At 49.4% G+C, this 23,577-nt stretch overlaps 2 protein-coding genes across 5 annotated transcripts in view; one reads left to right on the top strand and one right to left on the bottom strand.

Moving 5' to 3' along the window:
* Positions 1–16,920, top strand: part of LOC109385241 (ceroid-lipofuscinosis neuronal protein 6 homolog) — a 29,707-nt gene extending 12,787 nt beyond the window's left edge. The window contains exons 5-11 of one of the 4 annotated variants that reach the window (XM_019647291.1): positions 97–152; positions 1,728–1,850; positions 8,708–8,819; positions 8,944–8,974; positions 11,904–12,044; positions 13,678–13,866; positions 16,654–16,920. In XM_019647291.1, coding sequence (XP_019502836.1) covers positions 97–152; positions 1,728–1,850; positions 8,708–8,819; positions 8,944–8,974; positions 11,904–12,044; positions 13,678–13,866; positions 16,654–16,757 — 756 coding nt within the window. In that variant the 3' untranslated portion in view covers positions 16,758–16,920. Of the gene's footprint in view, positions 1–96; positions 153–1,727; positions 1,851–3,547; positions 5,196–7,629; positions 7,731–8,707; positions 8,820–8,943; positions 8,975–11,903; positions 12,045–13,677; positions 13,867–16,653 lie in introns of those variants that run through there. The other 3 variants (XM_019647292.1, XM_019647294.1, XM_019647293.1) reach the window with 3 other exon arrangements.
* Positions 16,921–19,488: 2,568 nt separating this feature from the next.
* PIAS1 (protein inhibitor of activated STAT 1) overlaps positions 19,489–23,577 on the bottom strand; it is a 136,144-nt gene continuing 132,055 nt past the window's right edge. Inside the window, exon 13 of the mRNA XM_019647271.1 lies at positions 19,489–23,450. Within this exon, the coding sequence (XP_019502816.1) occupies positions 23,157–23,450 (294 nt within the window). The 3' untranslated portion in view covers positions 19,489–23,156. The remainder of the gene's footprint in view (positions 23,451–23,577) is intronic.

Genomic DNA, 23,577 nt, shown 5'->3' with positions numbered 1-23,577 from the left:
GTAGGCCCTGGCGTGAAGGAGGGTGGCCAGGGGGCTGCGTGGGCCAGCACCGTCCCGAAGCACCTCCCTCTAACCCTGTCGCCCCTGCGCCCTCAGATCGACTCCTTTGAGCTGCTCTACTACTACGACGAGTACCTGGGCCACTCCATGTGGTGAGTGATGGGGCCGGTCTGTCTACGCAGGGCCCCTGGCCCCCCGCCAGCTCTGCCACCGGCCTCGGGGGACACTCGAAAAAGACTCTGGGCCTCGGGACTCCAGGTGTCAAATGCAGCAGCTGAAATGACGTTCTCTTCCCCTGAGGGGAGGCCGTGATCTCGGCTTGAGTGACATGCTGGGGTCGGCTTCCCTCCGCCTCCTTCCAGCCCGGCGGTGCCCGCGGCGGCCACTAGAGGGCAGCGAGCGGCCGTCCGGTGCTCGCCCTGCCGGGAGCCTGAGGCTGGTGGGGGAGGTGGAGGCCTTTGCGCTGATCAGCGACCCCCCCAGTGGTGATGTTGGGGCAAACACCCGCACCATGTCAGTCCTTGGTCTTTGGGAATGGGAAAGGGGAGGAAGCTGAGGAGGGCCAGCTAGACCAGGTGTGTGGGGGGGTGGTGCTGTTTGTGCCCCCCCCCTTCCTCAGAACTCCCGGGTGAGCTTCCCCCACCCCTTCATCCCTCACAAAGGGGGAACTCAGACCCAGGAGATTCAAAGCCCAAGCAGGGAGCAGGCATCGTTCCAAACCCCACTTTCACAGGGTAAACTGGGAGGAGATTTGACCATGGGTTGACAGCTAGATCCAGCCCTGGACCTAGACGGCCTCACTCCTGAGTGAGGTGAGCCCACTCAGGTCACACACGCCCTACACTTGTGTTTCCAGAGTCTATTTGGGGGCATGGAAAGTGGATCTGCCTGGCTCAGAGGGTCCTCTTGCCAGCTCTCCCTGACCTTTGCCAGAGACCCTTCCTATGGAAGGCTGGGGAAAGGAGGAGAGAGGAACAGAGGCCTGGAGACGTGAAATAGCAGAAGGGGATGTGGGAGTGTATGGGGGGCCATATGAAGGGGGGTGAGGGAGGTGGTTAAGGAGACAAGAGGGAATGTGAGAAAAGGGGTACGTGTGTGTGTAAGAGACAGCACGGACGCGTGGGAGAAGCAGCCTGTGTGTGGGGGGAGAGAGGGTGGTCCTTTTTGGGTGAGATGTGTGTGTGTGTGTGGGAAGAGGATGAGGCTGTGGGCTGTGAGTGAAGGGGCTTCACAGAGCTCCTTGGAGGCCCCCAGCAGGTGTTGTTCTCTTTTTTATTTACCTGAACCTCAGGCCCCTCCCTCCTAAGCCCTGCTGCGTACCCCTGTTTCCAGGCCAGTGAGAGGCTGGGGCTGCGGGTGTTTAGAGTCTGTGCCTGAGGGAGAGGCACCCCCCACACACACACATGGAGTGAGCGAGGTAGCCAGAGCAGTGTGGGCGGGGGCCGCTCCACCCAGCCGGCCTGTGGGCCTCTAATGTGCATGTGCCTGGGGAACAGGCCTCCAATTCCTGCTTCCTTCATATCCCAACCTGGACCTGCAACACAGGGAAGGCTGGCAGGGACGCTGAGTGCCCTCCTGCAAACCCGGCACCTTGCAAACCATGAAGTGGCATTGCATGGGGTGGTGCGAGGAACCAGTACAAGGACTGGTGGGGACGAGAGCTTGGGAGGGGGCGGGTGGGCAGCGCAGCTGGGCAGGCCTCTCAGGCGTGCGTCTCCCTGTTGCAGGTACATCCCCTTCTTCCTCATCCTCTTCATGTACTTCAGTGGCTGTTTCACTCCCACCAAAGCCAAGAGCTCGATGCCAGGGGCAGCCCTGCTCCTGGTGGTGCCCAGTGGCCTGTACTACTGGTGAGTGGACACTGGACCAGGGATGGAGAATGGGAGGGGGCGCTAGTGAGCCAGGCAATCAAAATGTGCTCTTGACCGCAGAGCTATTATGGGACCTCAGGTGGAAACCTCCCTGTTGGGGCCCCTGTCTCAGGCATGGACCCTAAACAGCATGAACCCCTAAACATTGACCCTAAACTCTTCTAGTGAGGACTGTGACCAGTTTGTGGTGGTCTGTTACCAGGAAGCTAGGCCTGAGTGTAGCCTCTATCCTCATGCCCCTCTGCCCTGTGCCCCACCTTCCAGAACCCCAGTGCCACCTTGGGGCCAATAGAATCCATCTCCAACATTAAGCCCTGTCGAGCCCTGTGGGCTTCAGTTTCCTCCTGCTTTTCGCCCTCTCGGGAGATGGTGAGAATCCAGAGGGAGTGAGAGGGGTCTTGTACACTATAAAGCACCATGGAGATGACAAGGACAGATACGGAGAGAATTCCATGGCTTTGGGAGCTCCCTGCCCCTTTTTTTTGTTTGTTTGTTTTTTCCCTTTACAGAGGACCTAGGCCTCAGCCAGGCTCTTACCCTCCTCTGTCACTTCTGCCCTGGAGAGAGGCTCCCCCAGGGGATTATGGGTTTCACAGGAAGGACTAGCCCTGCTCTGATGGGAAGCCCCCATCAAAATGGAAAGGGCCTCCTTTCCTGGGACCAGCTCCAGCCCCCCTCCAGGGTCTGTTCCCTGACTGGCTAAGAGGGTCCACCAGAGCAAATCTGTATGACCCTTGGGGACAGGATTAAAAGGAAAGGGTGGCAAATACAGCAAGAGGGAAAGCGGTTACACATGGGAAAGGGCCTCCTACCCAGTTCTTAACTCAGCATGTTAGTGCAGGGATAGCTTCGATAGTAGCTGCAACCATTTGCTGAACAAGATGCTTTTCCAAGTGAGAGATGTACACAGCTCTTGTCAGTAACCTTGAGAGAGAGGGCCATTTATGCTCCCTTCATGAGTAAGAGAACATAGGCTCCAAGGTGTCATGTAAATTCCCCAAGGCCACACTGCTGCGGAGCTATAGGTCTTTGAGTGGAGTGGGTCAGCATTGTGGTTCTCTCTAGAGGCAGTGGAGTGGACCAGATAGCCTTTCAGAAGCCCTCCAACAAGTGTCACTGGGTCCTGGTCATGGGCTAGGTGCTGCCTTAGGAGCTGCAGGGAACCCTGGGAGATCTGTACCTGTGTCCCAGCCTTCAAGGAGACAATAGTGACAGCCCCCGTAAATTGTAACTCATTCCCAAACTCAAATGCCTGTAGGAACCAAGCTGGCTAACAGATGCATCAAGCAGATACCAAGTGAGGCACCAGAGAATGGTGGGGACTGCTGTAGAACAGTGCTCTCTCTAAAGGGAACAGCTGCTTTTTCCTCTAATCAGTTGTCATGTTGGGAATACAAGTCTAATGTGACCAGAGAAACCAGAAATACACATTTTCAGGTACTTTGTTATTTAAATATTGGCAACAAGTGCACATTCAAAAAAATAGCCAGTATCCAAACCTAATCCATATGCTGCATGTGGACTGTGGCTCAGAGTGGTGTGGCCCCCTGCGCCCACTCATTAGATGAGCTCTTCTGACTGACGGGAGGGTAGCCTGGGGCCTGGGTGGAGGGAGGGATGCTGGGCAGGATGGGGCTGTCATGGCATCCGCTCACCTCACCCACTGGTCTCTTTAGGTACCTGGTCACCGAGGGCCAGATCTTCATCCTCTTCATCTTCACCTTCTTTGCCATGCTGGCCCTCGTCCTGCACCAGAAGCGCAAGCGCCTCTTCCTAGACAGTAACGGCCTCTTCCTCTTCTACTCCTTTGCCCTCACCCTCCTGCTTGTGGCCCTCTGGGTCGCCTGGCTATGGAATGACCCTGTGCTCAGGAAGAAGTACCCTGGCGTCATCTACGTCCCTGAGCCCTGGGCCTTCTACACCCTCCACATCAGCAGCCAACACTGAGTCCCTGGCATCAGCCTCTGATGTTCTGTCGGATGGGAGATAGGCCATAGAGGGTATCTGAGCATGGGGTGTGTGTGCGCGTGCAATGTGTGTGCACATGTGCATGTCCAGTCACGTGTGTGCAGCCCCTGACTGAGAACATGGGTGAGAATATGCATTGTGCACAGATTGTGTGTGTGTGTGTGTGTGTGTGTGTGTGTGTGTACACGTGTACATGTGTGCACGGGGTGCATCACCAGGTGTCTCAATTGTTCTGGTCAAATTTGTTTTGGATCTTTTCAGGATGGAGCTTAGTTTTAGGCAGTGTGTCTTGGCCAAGATAGGGGCGCTGCCTTCCTGTGCACCTGACTGGAGTCGGGGCCCCTCTCACTCTCACTGCTCAGGGCTGGTCCCTTCTTCTTGGGAAGTCCTCCGGTAGCCATGCAGGAGAGGCCTGGGAGGGGCAGAGTCAGGAGGCGACTTGGCCACCACCTGGCCCATGCCTCAGACCCGCCCTGATTACATAGGTTACATGAACCTTCTGTGTATCACTGAGCAAAGCATGTCCCTTCTCTGGGACTCATTTGTACTAGATGTGTCCAGAGTCCCAAAGTAGGTCAGTGGGGTGGACCAGATAACCCCTCAGAAGCCCTCTGCAGTCTTCTCTTGGGGCAGCCTGAGGATGAATGAGTAGTTCTATCCTGTCAGTGCTCTCTCCTACCCTGGGAGGGGTAGTTGCACCCCAGACCCTCACCCCTATCTCAGGCTGCATGGGGCATTGAGCCACCCAACCCCAAGGATCCAGAGGCCAGCCCCTTCCCTAACCACCAGCCTGACCTTAGGAGTCTGGCTACAGTAGCTCTCCCTCCAGGAGAATTGTGGCACCCTCTCCATGTCAGCCTGACTGCAGGTTTTGGAGCTGCAGCTGAAGACGGTTCTCAAACTCTTGCACTAGCCCCTGAGCCCCTTTGGGTTGTGGGGAGGAGTACTGAGGCTCTCTCCAGTTGGCCTGTCTCAGTCCGAATCTCATGCCTTCTGCCAGGTCCCTGCTCCCAGAAAAGGGAGGCCTTGTTCCCAGCAGGATGTCCACCCCCACCCCCCACCCTCTGCCTTCTACCAGGCACTGGGGCCAGGTCTCGTCACACAGCTGCGGGCACCACAGCCTCACTGTCAGCCAGCGCTGGCCCGGCCCACATGAGCTCGTGGGTCTCGGGCCTGCCTTGCCTTCCCTGGGCACTGCTTCCTCTCCTGTGTTCTCAGGGAGCCCCAGGCCTCAGATTCTCATTTTATGTTGGGGTCCCCATGCAGGCCCCTTAGGGGACCCCCAACTCCTGGTCAGTCCCTGTCTGCCGGTGGCATCAAGTGGTGAGGTGTGAATAAAGGCAGTGGTGAAGTCAAGCCTGGCTGGTGGCTGCTGCTTACTTTGTGAATTTGGGAGGCAGGAGAGAAGTCCCTAGAGGAGAGAGTGTGGCTGGCCTGGGCCCCAGGATGCTGGGCATACCCCAGAGGCCCACTCCGTCCCATCTGGCTGAGTGGCTGCTGCCCATTGGCCCTCCATGTCACTTTGTAGGATCCCGGGCTTGGGGGGGGGGGCAAGAAGGGCCTCAGTCAGTCCCAGCCCTCTTCAGAGGAGCCTGGGGGCTCTGGGGGTGGGGGCTAGGTCAGGGCATCTCCAGACCCGTCCCTCAGAGAGGTCACATGGAGCCTCCCAGCTGTGCTGCCAGCCCATTCCAGAGGCTGGAGCAAAGAGGGTGCCCTTTGGGGGAAGGTGGAGAGGCGGGTTTGGAGGTTGGTCCTTAGCCTTGGGGCAAGTCACTCATGTCTTGGAGCCTCAGTTCTTGATCTTCAAAGGTCTCAGCCTCCACGCAGACAGCCACGGGAACTTACGGGTTACTGTATCAGACAACACAGAGGGGTCTGCCGGTCAGGAGACGGGCAGGAGGCGGCCACACCACCACAGGCCCCGTGCTCCTACCTGCCCAGCAACCTCGTGACTCCTTCCCTACCTGCAACCCCTGTCTGAGGTCTGTTCGCAGAGGACTTCACAGATATTCTATGAGCAAGCACAGGCCTGCTGTGTGGGGCCTGAGGCTTATACAGTTTGGGCGGGGAGGGGGGGGGGTTGATAAGAAAACATTTTTTTTAAGGTGAATAAAAAATTAGGTATGAAAGTGAATACAGTTGACCCTCAAACAACATAGGAGTTAGGGATACCAACTCCCTGCGAAGTGGAAAATCCACATAGAACTTTTCAATCACCAAAAACAACTACAAAAAAAGAAAAGAAAAGGGGGCAGCCAGTTAGCTCAGTTGGTTAGAGCGCAGTGCTCATAACACCAAGGTAGCCGGTTCCATCCTCACATGGGCCACTGAGCTGTGTGCGCCCTCCACAACTAGATTGAAACAACTATTAGACTTGGAGCTGATGGGTTCTGGAAAAAAACACTGTTCCCCAATAAAAAAAAAATTACATTAGGCCCTTCATGCCCTCGGGTTTCATATCTATGGATTCAACCAACTGCGGATCCAAACAGTATTTCCAACCCATGATTGGAAATCCACAGATGCAAGGGCCAACTGTGCTAATAATAGCCTTACCGATAACAAAATTGATTAACACATATTTTGTATGACATATATATGTTATATACACACACACACACACATATATATACTTTATTACAATAAAGTAAGCTAGGGAAAATGTTATTGAGAAAATCATAAGGAAGATGAAACACATTTACTGTATATATTGGAAAAAATTCACATACAAGTTGGCCCATGCTGTTCAAACCTGTGTTTGTTCAAGGGTCAATGTATTTAGACTGGAAAAGAAATTGCAGCAAATTACTGGAGGTTTGGAGATTCCTTTTGACAGAGATCTCTCTGGGCAGTTTACTGGAAATGTTTCCCTAGAAATACTTTGGAATTGCAACCTGGCTTGACTCCACCTGGAAAACTCTAGGCCAGTGGTTCTCAACATGTGGTCCTGATGGGAAGCGTCAGGATGGCAGAGAAAAATGCAAACCCTGCCCCTTTCCACCGGCTGAATCAGAAACCTGGTGGTGGGGCCCTTCAGGTGAACAAAACCTCGGCCCCCAGGTGGTATGGAGGGGGTTCTGTTTTTTCTTGATGAGCTGAAGTGTAACATACAACACAGTACAACGTACAACCCGATGACCCCTCATGTAGCCACCACTCTCATGCAGGTGTTTCGGTCATAGGAGAGACACCCCTTGGAGACACCTAAAAAACTAAGGAAGGAGTTGGCAAGGGTGTGTCAGTGGCGATGCCTTTGGGGGCACACAGCCCCAAACCCCAGCACACACTGACCTACACCCAAGGAAATGTCTCGTCTCTCCCCATGAGCCCCTTGTAAAACGCAGGGTGATTCCAAGTGTGTGCTTTGGCCTGGCCCCTCCAGACTTCCCGCCAAGCCTCAGTCCTGTGCCCCTGCCCTTCCAAGGCCCTACCTGACTTTCCTTCACCCCTTCTCCCCTGCAAGGTTGTTAGTGAGAAGCTCCCCTCTCCTGCCCGCTGCACCCCAGCCAGCCTCGCCCCTTCTCAGCCCCAACAGGGAGGAGTCAGAATCCTTCAGCTGAAATTGTCTGGGTCTAGAAACAGGCGTGCGGCAGTGACTCGAGACAAGGTTTGGGGGGAAAGAGAAACTTGCCACATGGAGGTGGTCAGAAAAGGAGGGAGAGGAACGGGCCAGAGGCAGGCCCCACCTATCTGTGTGTCTCGTACAAATTAGCCAGAGGTCCATCTTCCTCACAGCGCCTCACCGGGATTCACTTGTCCCCTGGGCCAGGAGCCCTTGTGCAGGACACAAACTGTGCAGCCACACATGCCGGTTCTGACAAAGTGGGCAGAGCCCTGGAGTTGGAGCCCGACTGACAGGGCAGCCACTAACTGTGGACAAGGAGCTGGAGGGTGAGAACCCAGTTGTGCCCAGCTCAGCAGCTCTAGGGAACCCCCACCCTGGGAACCCCCACCCTGCCCTCACTTCCTCAGTGTGTGTGTGTGGTGGGGGGTGGGGAGGAGCACAAGCCACTGAGGAAACCGGAGAGTCAGCAGCTTCTGCCGGAAGGAGTGGGGGCTGTGGAGGGCAGAGAAAGGAAAGGAAGAAAAGGAGGAGCTTCCTGCCCTGGAAAGTCACCTAAGAGAGCTCCCACTGAGCCCCTTGGGAGCTCACTGTGGGGCCTAGACACCAGAGCTGGCCCCTGTCCCCATCTCCAGGGTCCCTGGAAGGAGGGAAGGGAACTGACACGTTGAGAACTGGCTATGCACTGGCCATTTGATTCTCTCAACAGTCCTGTGATGAGGCCCAGCAAGGAAACTGAGGCACAGAGCAGTGAAATGATGCGCCAAGCTCACTCAGCAGATGGGCATGTGCAGGGTTGGAATCCAACCTGAGCACCAAAGCCTGTGCCCCTTTTCCACACTGCATCCCAAGGCTTGGGTGGTGACAGAGGCCATCACTGGGCTGTGCCATCCTGGCAGAGTTTCCTCTACCCACAGGATGGTGTGTGATGACCCCTGAATAAGAGTATGCAAAAGTGCCTGGCTCCTTGTCAGCTCTCAGCTTAGTCACAAGAGAGAGAGAGGAGACCCCCAGGGGCAGACCCACGGCAGGGCCCAGGATCAGCCCCCTTGTCCCCCTCTCTGTGTGTCGCTGACCCCTTGTCTGTGTCCAGGGAGGGCTCCCAGAAAGGAACGGCCGTTTGCTCCAGAGCATCAGCTTCCTGGTGCAGGACCGAGGCGCCGGGGAGTTCTTCTGCAGCCCTGTTTTCTCCAAACCCAACCTGCTGCTCTGCCCAGGCTGAGCCGGGCATCAGCTGTGCAGGGAAGCTGGAATCTGACCCCTGGCGCTGGGCCTGGTCTCCATGGCAACCGCGGATTTATTACAGGGGCCTCCACCCAGCTTGGCGGACTTTCGACTTGAAGCGGGAGAGAGGAAACCAAGAAGTCAATCCTGGGAGCAGTGAGCCCACCAGTGCAGCCCTAGGCCCCCCTGCGATGGTAAGCGAGGGTCTGTGTCACCTGCCGGCTGGCCTGGGCTGGGAGGGGGGTGGGGTGGCGGGAGTGGGGTTAGCGGGGGCTGTCTTGGAGTCCCTCCCTGACTGTTTTCCTCTGTCTGCTGCAGGCCAAGTTTCTTTCCCAGGACCAAATTAATGGTAGGTTGGGTTTGCTCTTTAATTAGCAATTCACAGCAAAATATGGGTCTCATTAAGCAATTTGCTCTGCTCGGTTTCTGTTGGGAAGAAGGTGGCTGTGGGGAGAGCTGGGCCCACCCACAGGGAAGAGGGGAGGCTGCTGCTGTGTGGAGGTGGAAGGTCAAGTTCAGAGGTAGAAATGGTGTTACATTTGTCAGTGCGATTTACAAGTGAGGGTGATAGGACAGAGAGCTCACTGGGTTTTCCTCCAGAGCCTGATAGGTAGTTGGAGAATAGGGGAGGAAAAGAACAGGGGATGGAGAAGGAGAGGCACCATTAACTCGCTAGGGCTGAGGGCACAACAAGAGAAGGGGCCTTTGTAATTGGCAGAGACAGAGAACAGAGCCCAGGTCTGCACTTTTGGGCAGAATCCTCTCTGGGCCTCAGTTTCCCCATCGATAAGGTGGAAGGTCAGCGTAGGTGGTCTCTGAGTGAGCTCCCAAAGGGCAAAACACCTAATTTTGGTGTTTACAGTACTTTACTCCCTGAATCACCTACCTGCTATTCCCCAAGCAGGCTTCAGGTCCACACGGGCACAGTTCTGTTTCCACAAGGCCAAGGGGAAGACTTCGGTTACCCAGAACTCAGGGGCCCAGACCTGGCCTAGGGGAGGCCCAGTATGGGCTAGGCAGGGTCCTGCGGGCCCGGGGTGTGGGCTTATGGTTACCTGGGCAGGGATTCAAAGTTATGGGTACCCAGAGCTTGGTCTAGAACAGGGGTCGGCAAACTTTTGAGACGGAAGAGCCAATCCTGTCCCTCAAAGTTTTGCGAGACCTATAAAACAAATGAAATCACCATTATGTGAATAATATCCTTTAAGAATTTTATAAATGAAACTATGATAGTGTTATTTTCATTTTCCATTTTACTTCAGAGCCACATGTACGTACCCAAAGAGCTGCATGTGGCTCGTGAGCTGCAGTTTGCCAACCCCCGATCTAGAAGGAAGAGTGGGTGGATGGGTTGCAGGTTCCAGGTGAGCACCTCCCCACAGACCCCTTGGTATAGGCACCCCAAGAGGAGGTCCAGAGCAGGAACTTTAAAAACACAAGGTCCAGATCAGGGCCCCTCTTGCACTGGTCTCAAGGCAACACTGAATGGGTCTTAGGACTGGAGTCCAGCTGTCAGCCTCAGTGTCCCCCCACCCACGTCTGATTCTGAGGTTCACTGACCCTCCCTCTGGGGCCTGTGAAGCTCCCAAAAAGGAAGAAGGGGAGCCTCCCCTTTATATCCCAGTGCCTAACATGGAGAAAGTGGACGCTAATGTTTAATGAATGAATGACAGATTGGACACGGGTGGCCTGCTAGGGCGGGAAGAACGGGTCTCAAAGGCAGTGGACCTAGGGTCCTATGATCTCTGAGCCTCTGAGTTTTCTCATCTGTGAAGTGGGGATAATGACAGTGCCTCACCAGCCTGCTGTGAGTGAGGCACAGAGAGGATAACGTCAGCCATGTTCCTGACACTGGGCCTGGCACAGCCTGGGTGTCACCCAGACATGTGCCGGGGCCAGCTTGCTCTAGCTCGCGTGAGTCCGGTGGCACAGTTTTAGGAATTTTGTGAGTTGGTTGTTAAATTCAGCCATTATTAAATACTTAAGATCAAACAATGTTCCAATCCCTGCATCTGTACAAAAAATTTAAAAAGATGACCCTATTGCAATCAGTAGCGCTGAAGATTTGAAAGAGGTTTCAGTTTAATGAATATAATTTGTACAAGGGTAAGAAATGATTTAATAGTGCATCACTTATCAGATTTAATGACAGTATATTCATTGGCAAAGAGTTGCAACCTTCCTTGTCAAATCATAGGGCCCCCACTCCCCACTGCCAGCCCTGCTCTAGCAGAGGCTCCACCCTTTGGGCCTAGGGATTGGGAGCTTTTGACCAATTCTGATGGCAGCCCCACCCCTTGTCCCTGAATCTGAACTTGGTGATGGGGTGGAGGTGCAAAGGTCATCCTGAGCTCCCAGCGGGCCTCTCTGTGCCTCCAGGCTAAGAGTTAGGGACGGAGGTGCAGGTGGGTGCCCTGCTCCACTGAACTGTGAGACCGTGGATCTAGAGGCCTTAGCTCCACAGACCATTTCCTCTCCACCAAGGGAGGAGTTGGAAGAGAGCTGCAAGCCGATCTAGTCAGAGCCTGGGAGAAGTCCCAGCAGTTCCCCTCGAAGTCTCTAAGAGCAGGACCAGGACCTGTGGCAGAGGGCATCTTGAGAGCTCAGCAGCCTGGAAGCCAGGGGTTAGAGCAGTGGGCTCAGAAGTGCCCACAATTGTAATAATATTTGTTACCACATATGAGAGCACTGTCTGCCAGGCCTGCCCAGAGGGAATTTCCAGTCTTCTCAATAAGCCAGAGGTATCATTATCCCCCTCACCCACATATGTTGTCTTTACAACGGTCCCCTGGGGATCTGGATGCCCTGCTAATGGCTCCTCATCTCCCTGGACCGGTCCTAGGGGCAGGGGGGCTTCCCTGTGGTTGTAGTCAGCTGTGGGAGGGGATAAAGTGGGGAGCAGAGACGGGGAAGGAAGGGAAGAGAAAAGGAGAAAGGGGGAGTCAAGAGAGGGAGAGAACAGAGTTGTCAGATAAAATACAGGATACTCAGTTAAATTTCAGTGTCAGGTAAGCAACAAATATTTTTTAGTATAGGTAAGTATATCTCATGCAAAAACTTGGAACATATTTATACTAAAAATGTGTTCATCGTGTATCGGAAGTTCAGTTTAACTTGACAGTGCGGGTGTTTTTATTTGCTGTGTCTGGAGACCTTATGAGGGGAGGTGGGAAAGGGAGTGGCCATGAGGAGGGGAGAGAAGAGAAAGGGGTGGGAGGAGACAAAGAGGGCACGGGGTGAGGCAGGGCTCCTGACTCTCCCTTCTGGGCTGTGCACAGAGTACAAGGAATGCTTCTCCCTGTACGACAAGCAGCAGCGGGGCAAGATAAAAGCCCCTGACCTCATAACGGTGATGAGGTGCCTGGGGGCCAGCCCAACACCGGGGGAGGTGCAGCGGCACCTGCAGACTCACAGGATAGGTGAGTGCACGGGGCCAGGGCTGGGGAAGCAGCAGTCTGGGCTGGTGGGTGGGCCCTGAGCCCTGCAGCTGTGCTGGGGAGGGGCCCAACAGGTGGGTGCAGATGTTGAAGGTATGAACAGAGGTTTGAGGGGCAAATGGTAGTCAGTTATCAGCTGGGAGCTGTGCAGGCACCTGGTCAGGTGTGCTGTGCATCACTCAGGCTTCCTTGAATCCTCACAGCAGCTGATGACACCCCCCGTCTCACAGAGGACCGTGGGATCTAAGCTTTCCAACAAGGTTATCACAACCCTGCAGTCAAGACAATGACAATGCCAACAGTGATCCCAGTGTTGTTTTGACAATGTCCCTTTATTGAGTATTTGTCATGTGCTTAACTCAAACAACCCTGTGAGGTAGGTAGGCACTGTTTTACAGGTAAAGGTCAAGGTTCAGAGCCATTAGGTCATTTGTCCAAGTGCTTAAGCCAATGATGGAATCAGGATTGGAACCCAATTCTTCTGATTTCAAAGACTGACCTAAAAGCTATGCGATCCTGGTGGAAGAAAACCCACCCAAAATATTGCCAAGTGGTTCTCTCTGGTGATGGGATTATGGATGATTTTCATTCCCTTTCTTGTTTCCTGTAGTTTTGACAATGAGGACATATAGAACTTTTATAACCAGGAACATTTTTTTTTTTTTAAGAAAAAAAGACACGTGTCAGAGGCTGGGCTGGCTGTTTGTATTGGTAGCTGGACATTCAGGAAGGAAAGAGTGGCCCGGAGGAAGAGGGTGGCCAGGAAAGTCACTTGATCTGCAGCCCATCTAGACCTCAGTTTCCTCATCTCTCAGATGGGTTTCCCACCATCTGCTGGGGTTACCCCGAGATCCCATCAGTGTGTGCCTGAAGCAGCACCGGGAGCCCACTGGGGCAAAGTGGGCTGGGCCTGGGGTGGCCCACTAAAGGCTGAGAGCCTGGTGATGAGCTCAGCTACTGAGATTGCCTGCCTCCACCTCCGAGGGGTGGTGGTTTCCTTTAGTTTTTGTCTCCTCCAAACAGGAAGTTGTGGTCAGGGATAGTTCCGTTTTCCTGCAGTCATACCCCTGCCAGGGCCTGCGCTGAGGTCCCCAGGCATGCTTGGAGGAGGGACATGGGCTGGGGAACCTGGGATGGAGGCTACAGTGAAGGGCAAGGCAAGTGACCATCCCTGGTGGAACTGAGGCTTTAGGTTCCTGTCCATCTTTGTGGATGTGCAGTGGTGGCCGCTAAAGGGGGGATGGTCACGTAGATGTACTCCCCTCCAGTTCAGGGCAGGAGCGAAGCACCTGGAGGGGAGCAGAGAAGGTGGTACTCCGCCCTGGTCCTGCCACTGCTATGCGAAGTGATGAGCTTCTGTCTCCTAAATGGGCAAAATGGGATGATGATGACCATAGTCCTTGGGGAATGTTGGGAGGACTGAATGAGGCATATCCATGGTGGGAACTCAGCAGAAGGGGCTGCATCCTCTCTATCATGACCACTGCCACCATCTGGCACTTACGGAATTAGGTTGCCCTTGAGCTGGCCATGAAAACTTGGGCAGAAGGCATGAAGGCTTCCCTAACAAGAGCCTTTTCCTCCCGGCTCACTGCTGTGTTTGGGGATTTCCTAGACAAAAATGGAGAGCTGGATTTCTCCACTTTCCTGACCATTATGCACATGCAAATAAAACAAGAGGACCCCAAGAAAGAAATTCTTTTGGCCATGTTGATGGCGGACAAGGAGAAGAAAGGCTACATCATGGCATCTGAGCTGCGGTCAAAACTCACGAAACTGGGGGAGAAGCTCACTCACAAGGAAGGTAATGGCCTGGGTCCCTCTTTCCCCACAGCAGGAGAGGGTTCGGTAGATGCGGGTGGCGGGGAATGGACATCAAAGCTTGATCCACGCCACTAGGATTGTGCAGACACTGCATTTTCTGCGTGCCCCAGAAGACTGCAACTAGATGTCGAGATGGGTGAGTTCTGAACTGGAGCCCAAGGAAAGAGCTAGGGAGCCTAGGGGAGAAGTCAGACAGGGTGAAGGGGCAGCCTGGGGAAACCCAGCTGGGATCCACTTGGGCCTCACCCTGAGTTGAAGCTTTCACTGTGGACCATTTTAGTGCTTACGGCACCCCGGGAGCACTAGTGCCCCCTTACGCTGATAAACAGGTGAAGTGAGTAGCTTGTGAGCAGCAGAGCTGGGAGTTGCACGCAGGTCTGTTAGACGCTTGTACCCCCCAACCGCAGCCCAGCGAAGGCTCTTTCCCCTCGCCACAGCTGTCTTCTGAAGCTGCTGCTGATGCCAAGTTTCCAGATGGAGGTGCTACTTTGCTCCCTCTCCTCATGGCTTAGACAGCTCCAAAAGCAATTCCAGAAGGTTGTCTGTGGCGGCCTTTGCTGGGACTGCTAGTCTCAGAGCCCTACAGAGGGCCTTTGCCTCCCACCTCACAGCAGCCTGGCCTGCCATCCTGCCTCAGAACAGGACAAGGGGCCTGGGACTTCTGGGAAAGCCCTTTGCACCTGGTAAAGGGAGACTCCAATGCTGGGCCATTTGTTGGCATTCTTCCGGCCTGCCTGGCTGGCCCCTCAGTCCTGCCACAGCAGCCATTTTAAATCACCACCAGAGTCCACACTCACCAACCCCAGAGGCTGGGATTTCTACTTAGAACCCCGGGCTCGCCTATGGTTGGGACGGGTGAGCTAAGACACAAGTGGGTGGAGTAAAGCAGCTTCAATAACGCTGGCCTTTGGTTAAATCGTAACAAACCAAAGGAGAGGTTGCAAGGTTGTGGTTTGTATTAGATTTGAATCCTGGCTCCCCCTCATTCTAGGGGACCTCAGATGGATTTCTTAACCTCTCTCACCCTCCTCGATTTCCTTGTTGGGAAATGAGGCTACAAAGACAATCTCTCAGGTCCCTCCAAGAGCTAACATTCTATAAAGCTGCCTGCTTCGATTTTATCTGCAGTCACAAAGGCACAGAGCAACGCATTTAAAAATAGTGCTACAGAAGGCAGATTCCGCTTTCCCCCGCTTTTTCAGGCTGGCAGCTATCACCATCTCGTCTTTCACTGTGGCTGTTTTAATGCGAACAGGGGGAACATGGGCTCTCCCTCCCTCAAGGTCTGAGGACACTGCTTGGCCCTTTATGTACCAGGTGGAGTGTTTGCAGGGAGGGCCAGCTGGGGCCTTCATTCTCACGGTTAATGCTGTCTAAAGCAATACCACGGGCCCCAAACTCTACACATTTCTCATTCGTTTAACCAGTAGAGAAATATTTCAAAGAAGCTGGCAAATGGAGAACTACCTCCCTCCCTTTGGCTGTGGGCGACAGGAAAGATGATACCAGAAGTAGGAATCCTTTATCCCGGGTGATGGAAAGAAACTCTTCAGTTTTATTAAGAAGCATCCTTGGAGCAGCTGACTGAAGAAGGCTACCAGGGAGGCCTCCCTTCTAGGGCCTGGGACAGGCTGATTTCAGCACCCTGGCTCTTTCTGGGCCACCGTACTAGCCAGCGAGCAGACCCTAGGTGTGGCCCCTTCTCTGGACATGAGGAAGCTCAGTGGTTGGCACTGGAGCCCATGCTGGACCTCTCCCCTGGGATGGTTTGAACCAAGTGGCTGTTGGATAGAAGCTTCTCCATGAAATAAGATAAATGAGTCTCCTCAACATGCTAAAAATACTCAGCACTATTATCAGCTTAGGCACAGAGCATAGTAATTACATTTTAGAGGAGACTGGTGAAGCAGAGAATCACAGGGTATTTTTTAACTGCCCAGAATTATATGCTGGGGACATCTAAGGCCAAGGAAGTTGACACAGGGCAGGAAGAGAGTTTTTGCAAGAGAGTTACAGGTTCAAAGAGTCACAGGTAGGTTGGCCCTGAGGGGCCACTGTGAAGTGTAAGCTGAAATGTCTCTTCTTGCCAGTGTCCGGGACAAGCTAGTATTTTGTCTGAGGAATCCAGAGAAACAAGTACATGAAGTAATTTTTTTTGGCGCAACGTCAGAGGACAATGGCAGTTTTGTACACTTTCAGCATTAGACAATTGAATTTTTCTTATACTACCCCCCTCCACTCCCACCTTTTAAATAAGAGGTGATGGTGGCAGACACCACTTGTCACCAAGTCCCCTCTTGGGATGGGGCATGCCAATCTAGAAGGGAAGGCAGGATGTCAGGGGCAGGCCAAAGCCGGGGCCAGGGTGGGCCAGGATGAAGCTGCCAAGGGTGTCTGTTCAGCTGGGACGTTGGATGTGGAAGGTAAAATCCATGCCAAAGGTTTATGGAAATACAGGTACAGGGGTCAGACTTTTTCTTAAAAGAAAAAAAAAAAAAGCATAAGGTGGCTTCAGTGATTGAATCCTCACCAATACTCCCTACCCACCAGCCTGGCTCCTGCAGCAAGTGCCATGTACTCACCATTGTTATCAGCGGCCTGCAGGGGTAGGGGATGGGCTGTCCTGTTGTATGCTTATTTCCTGGTATTTGGGAACAGTCAACTTGACACTCAGGGAAGACCTCTGGGGAGCCCCAACCTCCAAGAACTCCATGTCCTATAACGTAACACGAAAGCCAAACTGAAAAATTAATGTGATTTATTGCAGTGGATGATCTTTTCAGGGAAGCAAATGTCGAACCCAATGGCAAAGTGAAGTACGATGAATTTATCCACAAGATCATCATACCTGCACGGGACTATACTGAGTGAAGGGAATGCAAGAGAGCCTCCCCTGGGCCTGAAAACTCAGACGGATGAATTTTTAAAAAGAGAAGTGTTCCTTTCACTCTAGGGAGATGGCAAGATGACATTACCAGACTGTAGCAGAAGATAACTTAGCAATGCAAATAAATGATTTCAGCCATGGTTATTAGCATGTCTTTAATATTTCTATTGATACTAATAACTGCCATTAATCCCTTAACACCATGAAAGAGCCTATGGTTTGGAGTTGGGCCTCAGTTTCAGTCTTGACTCTGCCATTTCTCAGCTATCTGATTTTGGGCAAATCATTCCACCCTTCGAAACCTCTGAATCTTCCTAAAGGTAGATTCCTATTTCTTACCTCTTGGAGCCTGTTGAGGATGGTCTGAGATGATTGAAAATGTCTGCGAACTGTAGAGCACTGTACGTTACCAAATTACCATGGTAGTTTCTCCTAAAAAAGGGCAATCTACCAAAAGACTATATTCTATATTTGGGTGCTGGAGCCATCTTCCACATTTCAAAGACAAAACCAGTGCTTAGAAACAGCAGCAAGCAAAGAGCTACAACAAACGAACAAAACACTATTGCGACATTTCTTGCAGCAAAAGAGCTACAACAAACAAAACACTATTGCGACATTTCTTGCAGCACCATGGGGGGCCACTTACAAATTCTCGTTTCTATCTCAACACATAGTGATAGTTCCGGATATTCATTCATTAACACAGTATAGGGTAAAAGCACTCATGTTAAGACAAGGCAGCATCCAGCTAAACAGTGGGATGAGGGATCCGACTTTACAGCTCACACCAAAGGAGACCTAAGGAGAGCACAAGTGACTCTGAGGCCTTCTAGAGGTTGCAAGGCCCTTTCTGATGCTCCTGTCAGAATTTCCAGCTCTCTCCTGACTGGAAATCAAAGAGGATTGCAAGATTAGGATGGTCTGCTCAAGTGGGTCAAATTGATCATGGCTTCAAGCCATTTCCCCAGGACTAATGCAAAGTAATAACAGGCCATGGCCATGATACAGCAAGAACCCTAGGAAACAGTAGTAGGGGTACTAGTCCTGCCGGGGGCAATTCCAGCTCAAGCAGCTGAAGGGTTATGGAGCCAAGAGGTGCTGGCTGGTGCTGCCTATGTGCTCTTCAAATTTGTGGACCCATTGGTAATGTCAGCACAGCCCTAAAAAGGGTTGGCATGTTGGGCAGTGGGGGGTAGGGAGAACTCCAAGTGCAGAGATTTTCATCCTTATATGTACCAAAATTGGGCTCTCTGAGCTGTGGCTTTGTCTAATGGTGCTTAGTTGCTAAAGCAAAAGAAAACCAAATTGAGGGAGGTGTGTCTTTTGGGAGGTTATACAAGACACAAATCTGAGGGCCAGGCACAAGGGAAACTGCAGGGGACAGGACAGCCACGGTCTCAGTGCAACTAGCTCACAATGCTATATGGCTTCAGACCAAACCCAGGTCCTGAGAAAGGAGACACTTTGCTTTCCCCAACGGTGTAATTGCCAGTGGGAGTGGGGAGGAACGCCTAGGAGCTGAGGAGGGTGTCATGCAGGGTAGGCAATCGATGGCCCAAACCACCAAGTAGGTGAAGTTGTGATCCTCTAGGTCACACTGTGCAGGGGCAGATCCAGCCTTTGTGGGGTCTGAGGGTTCTATGATTCAGCAGCACTTTTTTTGGTTTTTTTTTTTAGCTGAGCCATCCTGCCACCTGTTGGCAGCTCAGCTCAGGCTGGGACTCAAACCGCTGTTGATGAGCTTGCACTCTTGAACGAGCTCTTAACCAACTGAGCCACTCCGCCAGCCCTCAGCAGTCTTCTTTCAGAATACAAAAATAGAAATAAAGACTTGCCAGAGGTGCTCCCAGGACCCTAGAAGAGGCCAGAGCAAATGAAGGGCCCAGGTGCTTAAACTTCATGACCTTCCCGGTAAATCCCCCAGGGCTGGTTAGATGTTGGCACCCCACAGAGAACTGCTACATTTCACTTTCAGGCAAGGTCAAGGGCACTAGCCCCATATCTCTTTATAACTCATCATGGACATTAGGAAGCAAATCCTGCACAGCCAATGTGGAATACCACGGATTAGACAGTAGACACTACGATTTAGATGCGACAGGGCAAGAAAGTTCTGGGCTTTAGTAAATTAGGGCACTTTTCCTCAAAGCCTTTTTGTATTTATCACTGAATGGCCCCACTATGGATTTAAAGCAACTTTTATTAATCTGATTTGCCTAACAGGAATCTGAAATATAGCTTGCCAAAACCACATTAAGTGGTGTGGAGTAGTCATGAGAACTCATCTCCACTGACTCAGTGTCCTTAATTAAAGATGCTCAGGCTAGGATTCTAAAACCCTGTGAAACCCAGGAAAGGTTTTTTCACCACTATGTCTGGGTTTTATGCTCACTTCTGAAATTCCAGTTGGTTTACCTAGCACCTAGTATTGTTTACAAAAAAGGTGACAGTGCTCTTAGCATTCAAATTGCAGATTAAACAAAATTAAAACTAAACAGATGCTGTGGTTCATTACACAGCTAGCCATATTTCACTAAGAAAGGGGATTGATGACTGTGCATTCACTACTTACCTCAAAGCATGTGGCCACAGAATTACTTGTTATGCTTTGAAATCTCTGGATGAAAGGTGCTTTGGAAGCACAAAGCATATCACTTTTCTCATAGGGATTGTCCCCTTGTATACCCAGCAGTATATTTTACAGAAGACAAATTAACTGAAGGCTTTTCTTTTATTACATCTAAAGAGCTCTACATAAACAGGTAACATTCAATAGGTAAACAATTTTTTTTTCCAATGCATGTAATAAATATTTTCACTTGGTACTTTTATACAAACCGACATTGGTCTACTATACATTTTTAAAAGCCATTTTACTGGTTTGGCATGCGGTATGGAAATTCTAAGAGAGAAAGTTTTAAGGCAATGAATCACAGATTTAAGTTCATGGAATTTATGGTAACTTTTATATCTGTTTATATACATTTTCCCCTTTGTTAATTAAACAATTAACAGCAGCACACTCTGGGACCACCAGCTACTCTCCTTCCCTCTTTCTGAAATCTAAGCTTTTTTAAATTAAAAAACAATTCAACATGTATTGATAAAACAAAATTCTTACTAAAATAATTTCAAATGTGCTTTAAAGTCCTGAAGATATTGAAGTGTTTTATGTATTTAAAACTGGAATTATTTAAAAACAGTGTTCCTTCCACAATTAGCAATTTAAAATTGGGATATATTTCATTCAGTTTCAGACATTTGACTCAAAGGAAAATCTGCCAAGAAATCACATTTTTCAGAAGCTTAAGTGAATCTTTCCTAAGTCAGTAATGATATAGAATTGTGATAATGTCTAAATTAATAAAGTAGAAAAACTTTAATGCTCAAAATAAATTAGTCAACAAATGTGGCATGGTTAAAGTTCAGATTGTTTTAAAAAGATGTGTCCAATAATGCCCACAAAGTAACTAAAAGCCACTTCAACCCTGCTAGTCAAACAGCTATTTTACCAAAGATGTGATACACACACAGTACTGTACAGCAACCCAAACATATGCACACCTGACTATGAAACACCAAGGAGGGGGGTGATGGCCACTTGCCTAATTGTTATCTGTCCACAAACAGCATGTTAATGTTGGCAGGGGTGGGGGAGTGAGGGCGGGCTAAGGAACAAATAAATGAAATGACTATGTGCTTTTTCTTTTTTAAACTTAGAAGATAAAGATGCAGTGCATGACTACCAATAATTACTACAGATCATAAAAGTCTGATTGACTAATATCGGTCATGAGACAAACAGAGTGATGGCTACTACTAATGCCAACACTTTGGAAAGTCAACTGAAGGGAACAAACCTCCTTAGAGTGGAATGAACTAAAATAGACAACTGAATGGTTCATTTCTCCTGTGGAGACATAACCAAAGCCACTAGACAGACGTTTATTTCTCCCTATCGTCTATTCTTCCCCTGGGTTGGTATAATGCAGGACACTGAGTGGAAATGAACCCTCTCCAAAATGGGCTGAAGAACGTAGAGGAACAGGTTTTCAACTGGATCATTCAAAGAGTTTGTAATTCAGCATCATACACAAAGTTATTGATCAGAATTTTGAGGCCACTAACGATGACAGAAAAAGAAAATAAAACAGAAATAAAGAAAACTATTCATTTTACCTTAGGTAGTTGAATATAAATGTTTCCTACTGCAATGTGAAATAAGGAAGCAACTTCCCACAATTTAAGTAATTTCTATCCCGATCCGAATTTAGACACAAATTACCATACTATTAGACAATAGCCTAAGTTAACATGGCAATGAGAGTTTTTAAAGTATTTACTCACCACAACACCAGATTCATTTAAAAACTTAACTATTTCCTGTTTTAACCGACAATGAATTTTTTTTATTACGAATTGTTTAGCCATGTATGTGTGGAATACACATGCGTAGGGGAAGACTATATAACTCACTTGTCACTCACACACACTTGTCTATAAATACATATATACACACACACATATACATATCAACACCAACTTGTTTTTCAAAATTCAAGTCAACAATTTAGTGGCAGAGAGATGCTGTAAAAAACATATTATTTTTAGATGCCACATAGTCATGTGAACCATTAATTTTATCATACAACCAGATACAGCCATCTTGAATTCTACCTATATCTAGTAGGTCTTTTTGTTACCACTGCAAGGTTTAAAGCAACACTCTTATACACAAAGGTGGTCCTTCATCAACTCTGAGAACATTAGCTGTGATACAAGAATCCAGTATGGAAAACTGGACCTTCTTTATCTTTTCTGTTAAACCTGCTAAACCTCTTAATCAGCTAAGAAATATTTCCCATACCTTCAGTTATTACCTGAAAAACGTAATACCTCCTCTGAAGAGGATTTTGGAACACAAGTAGAACCACTTTTCCTTCCCTTCAACCCTCACTCATATCCTGAAAAACAGTTTTCAATATATTTACATGTTCCATTATTAGTAAGAATAGATCACTGACCCATGAATTCTAAAAAAAATTGACTTTCCTATGTCATGCTTGTCTTCAAAAGGTGAAGAAGAAAAAAACACACAAAAAACCCAATAGCTAAGAAAATAAGTACACTCAGAACCAGAGAGTAAAATGACTAAGGATCAAGCCCATTTTGAATTTTGACTGTTTATCAGACAGATTTCTATAGATTGACATGTGTGGTACACTGTCTTTTCCAAAGAGAATTTAAATTTAATTTTAGGATAAGTTTCTCTCTTTTTTTTCTTTTTTGAGGTGATGTAATTTTACCTCTGTCAGCTGCACAAAAACACCCAACAGGGCTTTCTAAACTATTTTTACCTCCTACTTTGGTATGAAGATCTTACATAAAAACTTATTACCCTGTGGCCAAAAAAGCAGGTGTTCACAGACTTGGTTTAAATACATAATACTGGCAATCCAAATTTAGAATAAAGAACTAGACTAAAGTGTATTACTCACAGGTTGCTAAGCCTACTCCTTACCCAGACAGCTTTACTCCAATCTCTGAAAAACATATGGGGTATGTTTTTAGGGATATCTAGCAAATAAGAGAGAGTATGTGATGGAGAACATGCAATTGGGATAGTCAATAAAGATGCTCATATGTGAGTTCAAGACCTTCAAAGCACTTTGAAAAAGCAGGCAACTGATTTATCAACTGAATGCAAACTCGGGAGGAGAAGGAACAGTCATGACAGAAAAATACACAGACACACACACTGAACACACACACCCACAAGCTATGTCCTGAAAATACACAGGGAATGCAGTGGGACAGATGAGATTTATAATTTAAGGCTGGATAAAATATGCACACACACAAACAGAATCCAAGTCTGTCATTTTTAGAAAATGGAAATTAAAACTATCCCTGCAGCCCCCTCCCCACAAAGAAAAGCCCACAATTTAAAACTTCATACATGCAATTCCTTTTCTGTTATTGCAAATAAAATAATGCCATTGAAGTAAAATAAAACCAAAACCATAGGACAAATGACCAAAAAAAAATCTTCAGAATCCAGAAAAATTGAACTGAAGGTGGTTTGTGGGTACTTGTTTTTTTTCTTTTTTTCTTTTCTTTCCTTTTTTTTTTTTGTTTTGTTTTTCTTTTTTACAAGTGTTTTATCAGACAGGCAGTCTTAGATTTATATACAAAAGTAAAACTGAAAATATAGTTTTGTTCTCTGTACATTTCTTTTAATTTTTTCCCTAAAAAAAAGGAAAAAAACACGCTTGTGTACTTTTCTAAACAGAATAAGGTAAAACATAGCACAAAGTTCTCTTCTTTCTGCCACGTTCATTTACTCTGGGGTGGGGACAGGAGCAGCAGGGTCAAGGAAGTCAGTCCAATGAAATAATGTCTGGTATGATGCCAAAGATGGACGCCGTGTCTGTGCTGCTCCTGCTTGTGACGGTGTGGCTATGGCTCTCCCTTAGGCTGTTGGAGGACACGAGGCTGCTGTTACTGCCACTACTGCTTCCATTGGTGGCTGGCAGAGAAGTACTGCTTCCTGCACTTAACTGATCGAGAAACATCTGTGAGGAGGTATACGGAAAAAACCGAGTCGAGTGTAAGAGGTCTTGATCATCTGAAACTGCTGCTGCTGCAGCGGCAAGGAGGGAGGTGTTATAATGCTAGGGAGGGGAAGAAAGACAAAACAAATATTAATGATGCTTATAAATGAATAAGCTTTCTTCTCAGCAGAAAAAAGCCCTAACTTTAATATATCCTGAGGATCTGGTGTTTCTGAAATATTTAATA

Source organism: Hipposideros armiger, unplaced genomic scaffold, assembly GCF_001890085.2.
Source record: "Hipposideros armiger isolate ML-2016 unplaced genomic scaffold, ASM189008v1 scaffold_110, whole genome shotgun sequence".
In the NCBI taxonomy this organism is placed as follows: Eukaryota; Metazoa; Chordata; class Mammalia; order Chiroptera; family Hipposideridae; genus Hipposideros; species Hipposideros armiger.
Note: the sequence above shows the minus strand (reverse complement) of the source record. Positions and strands in the feature narration are given on the sequence as shown.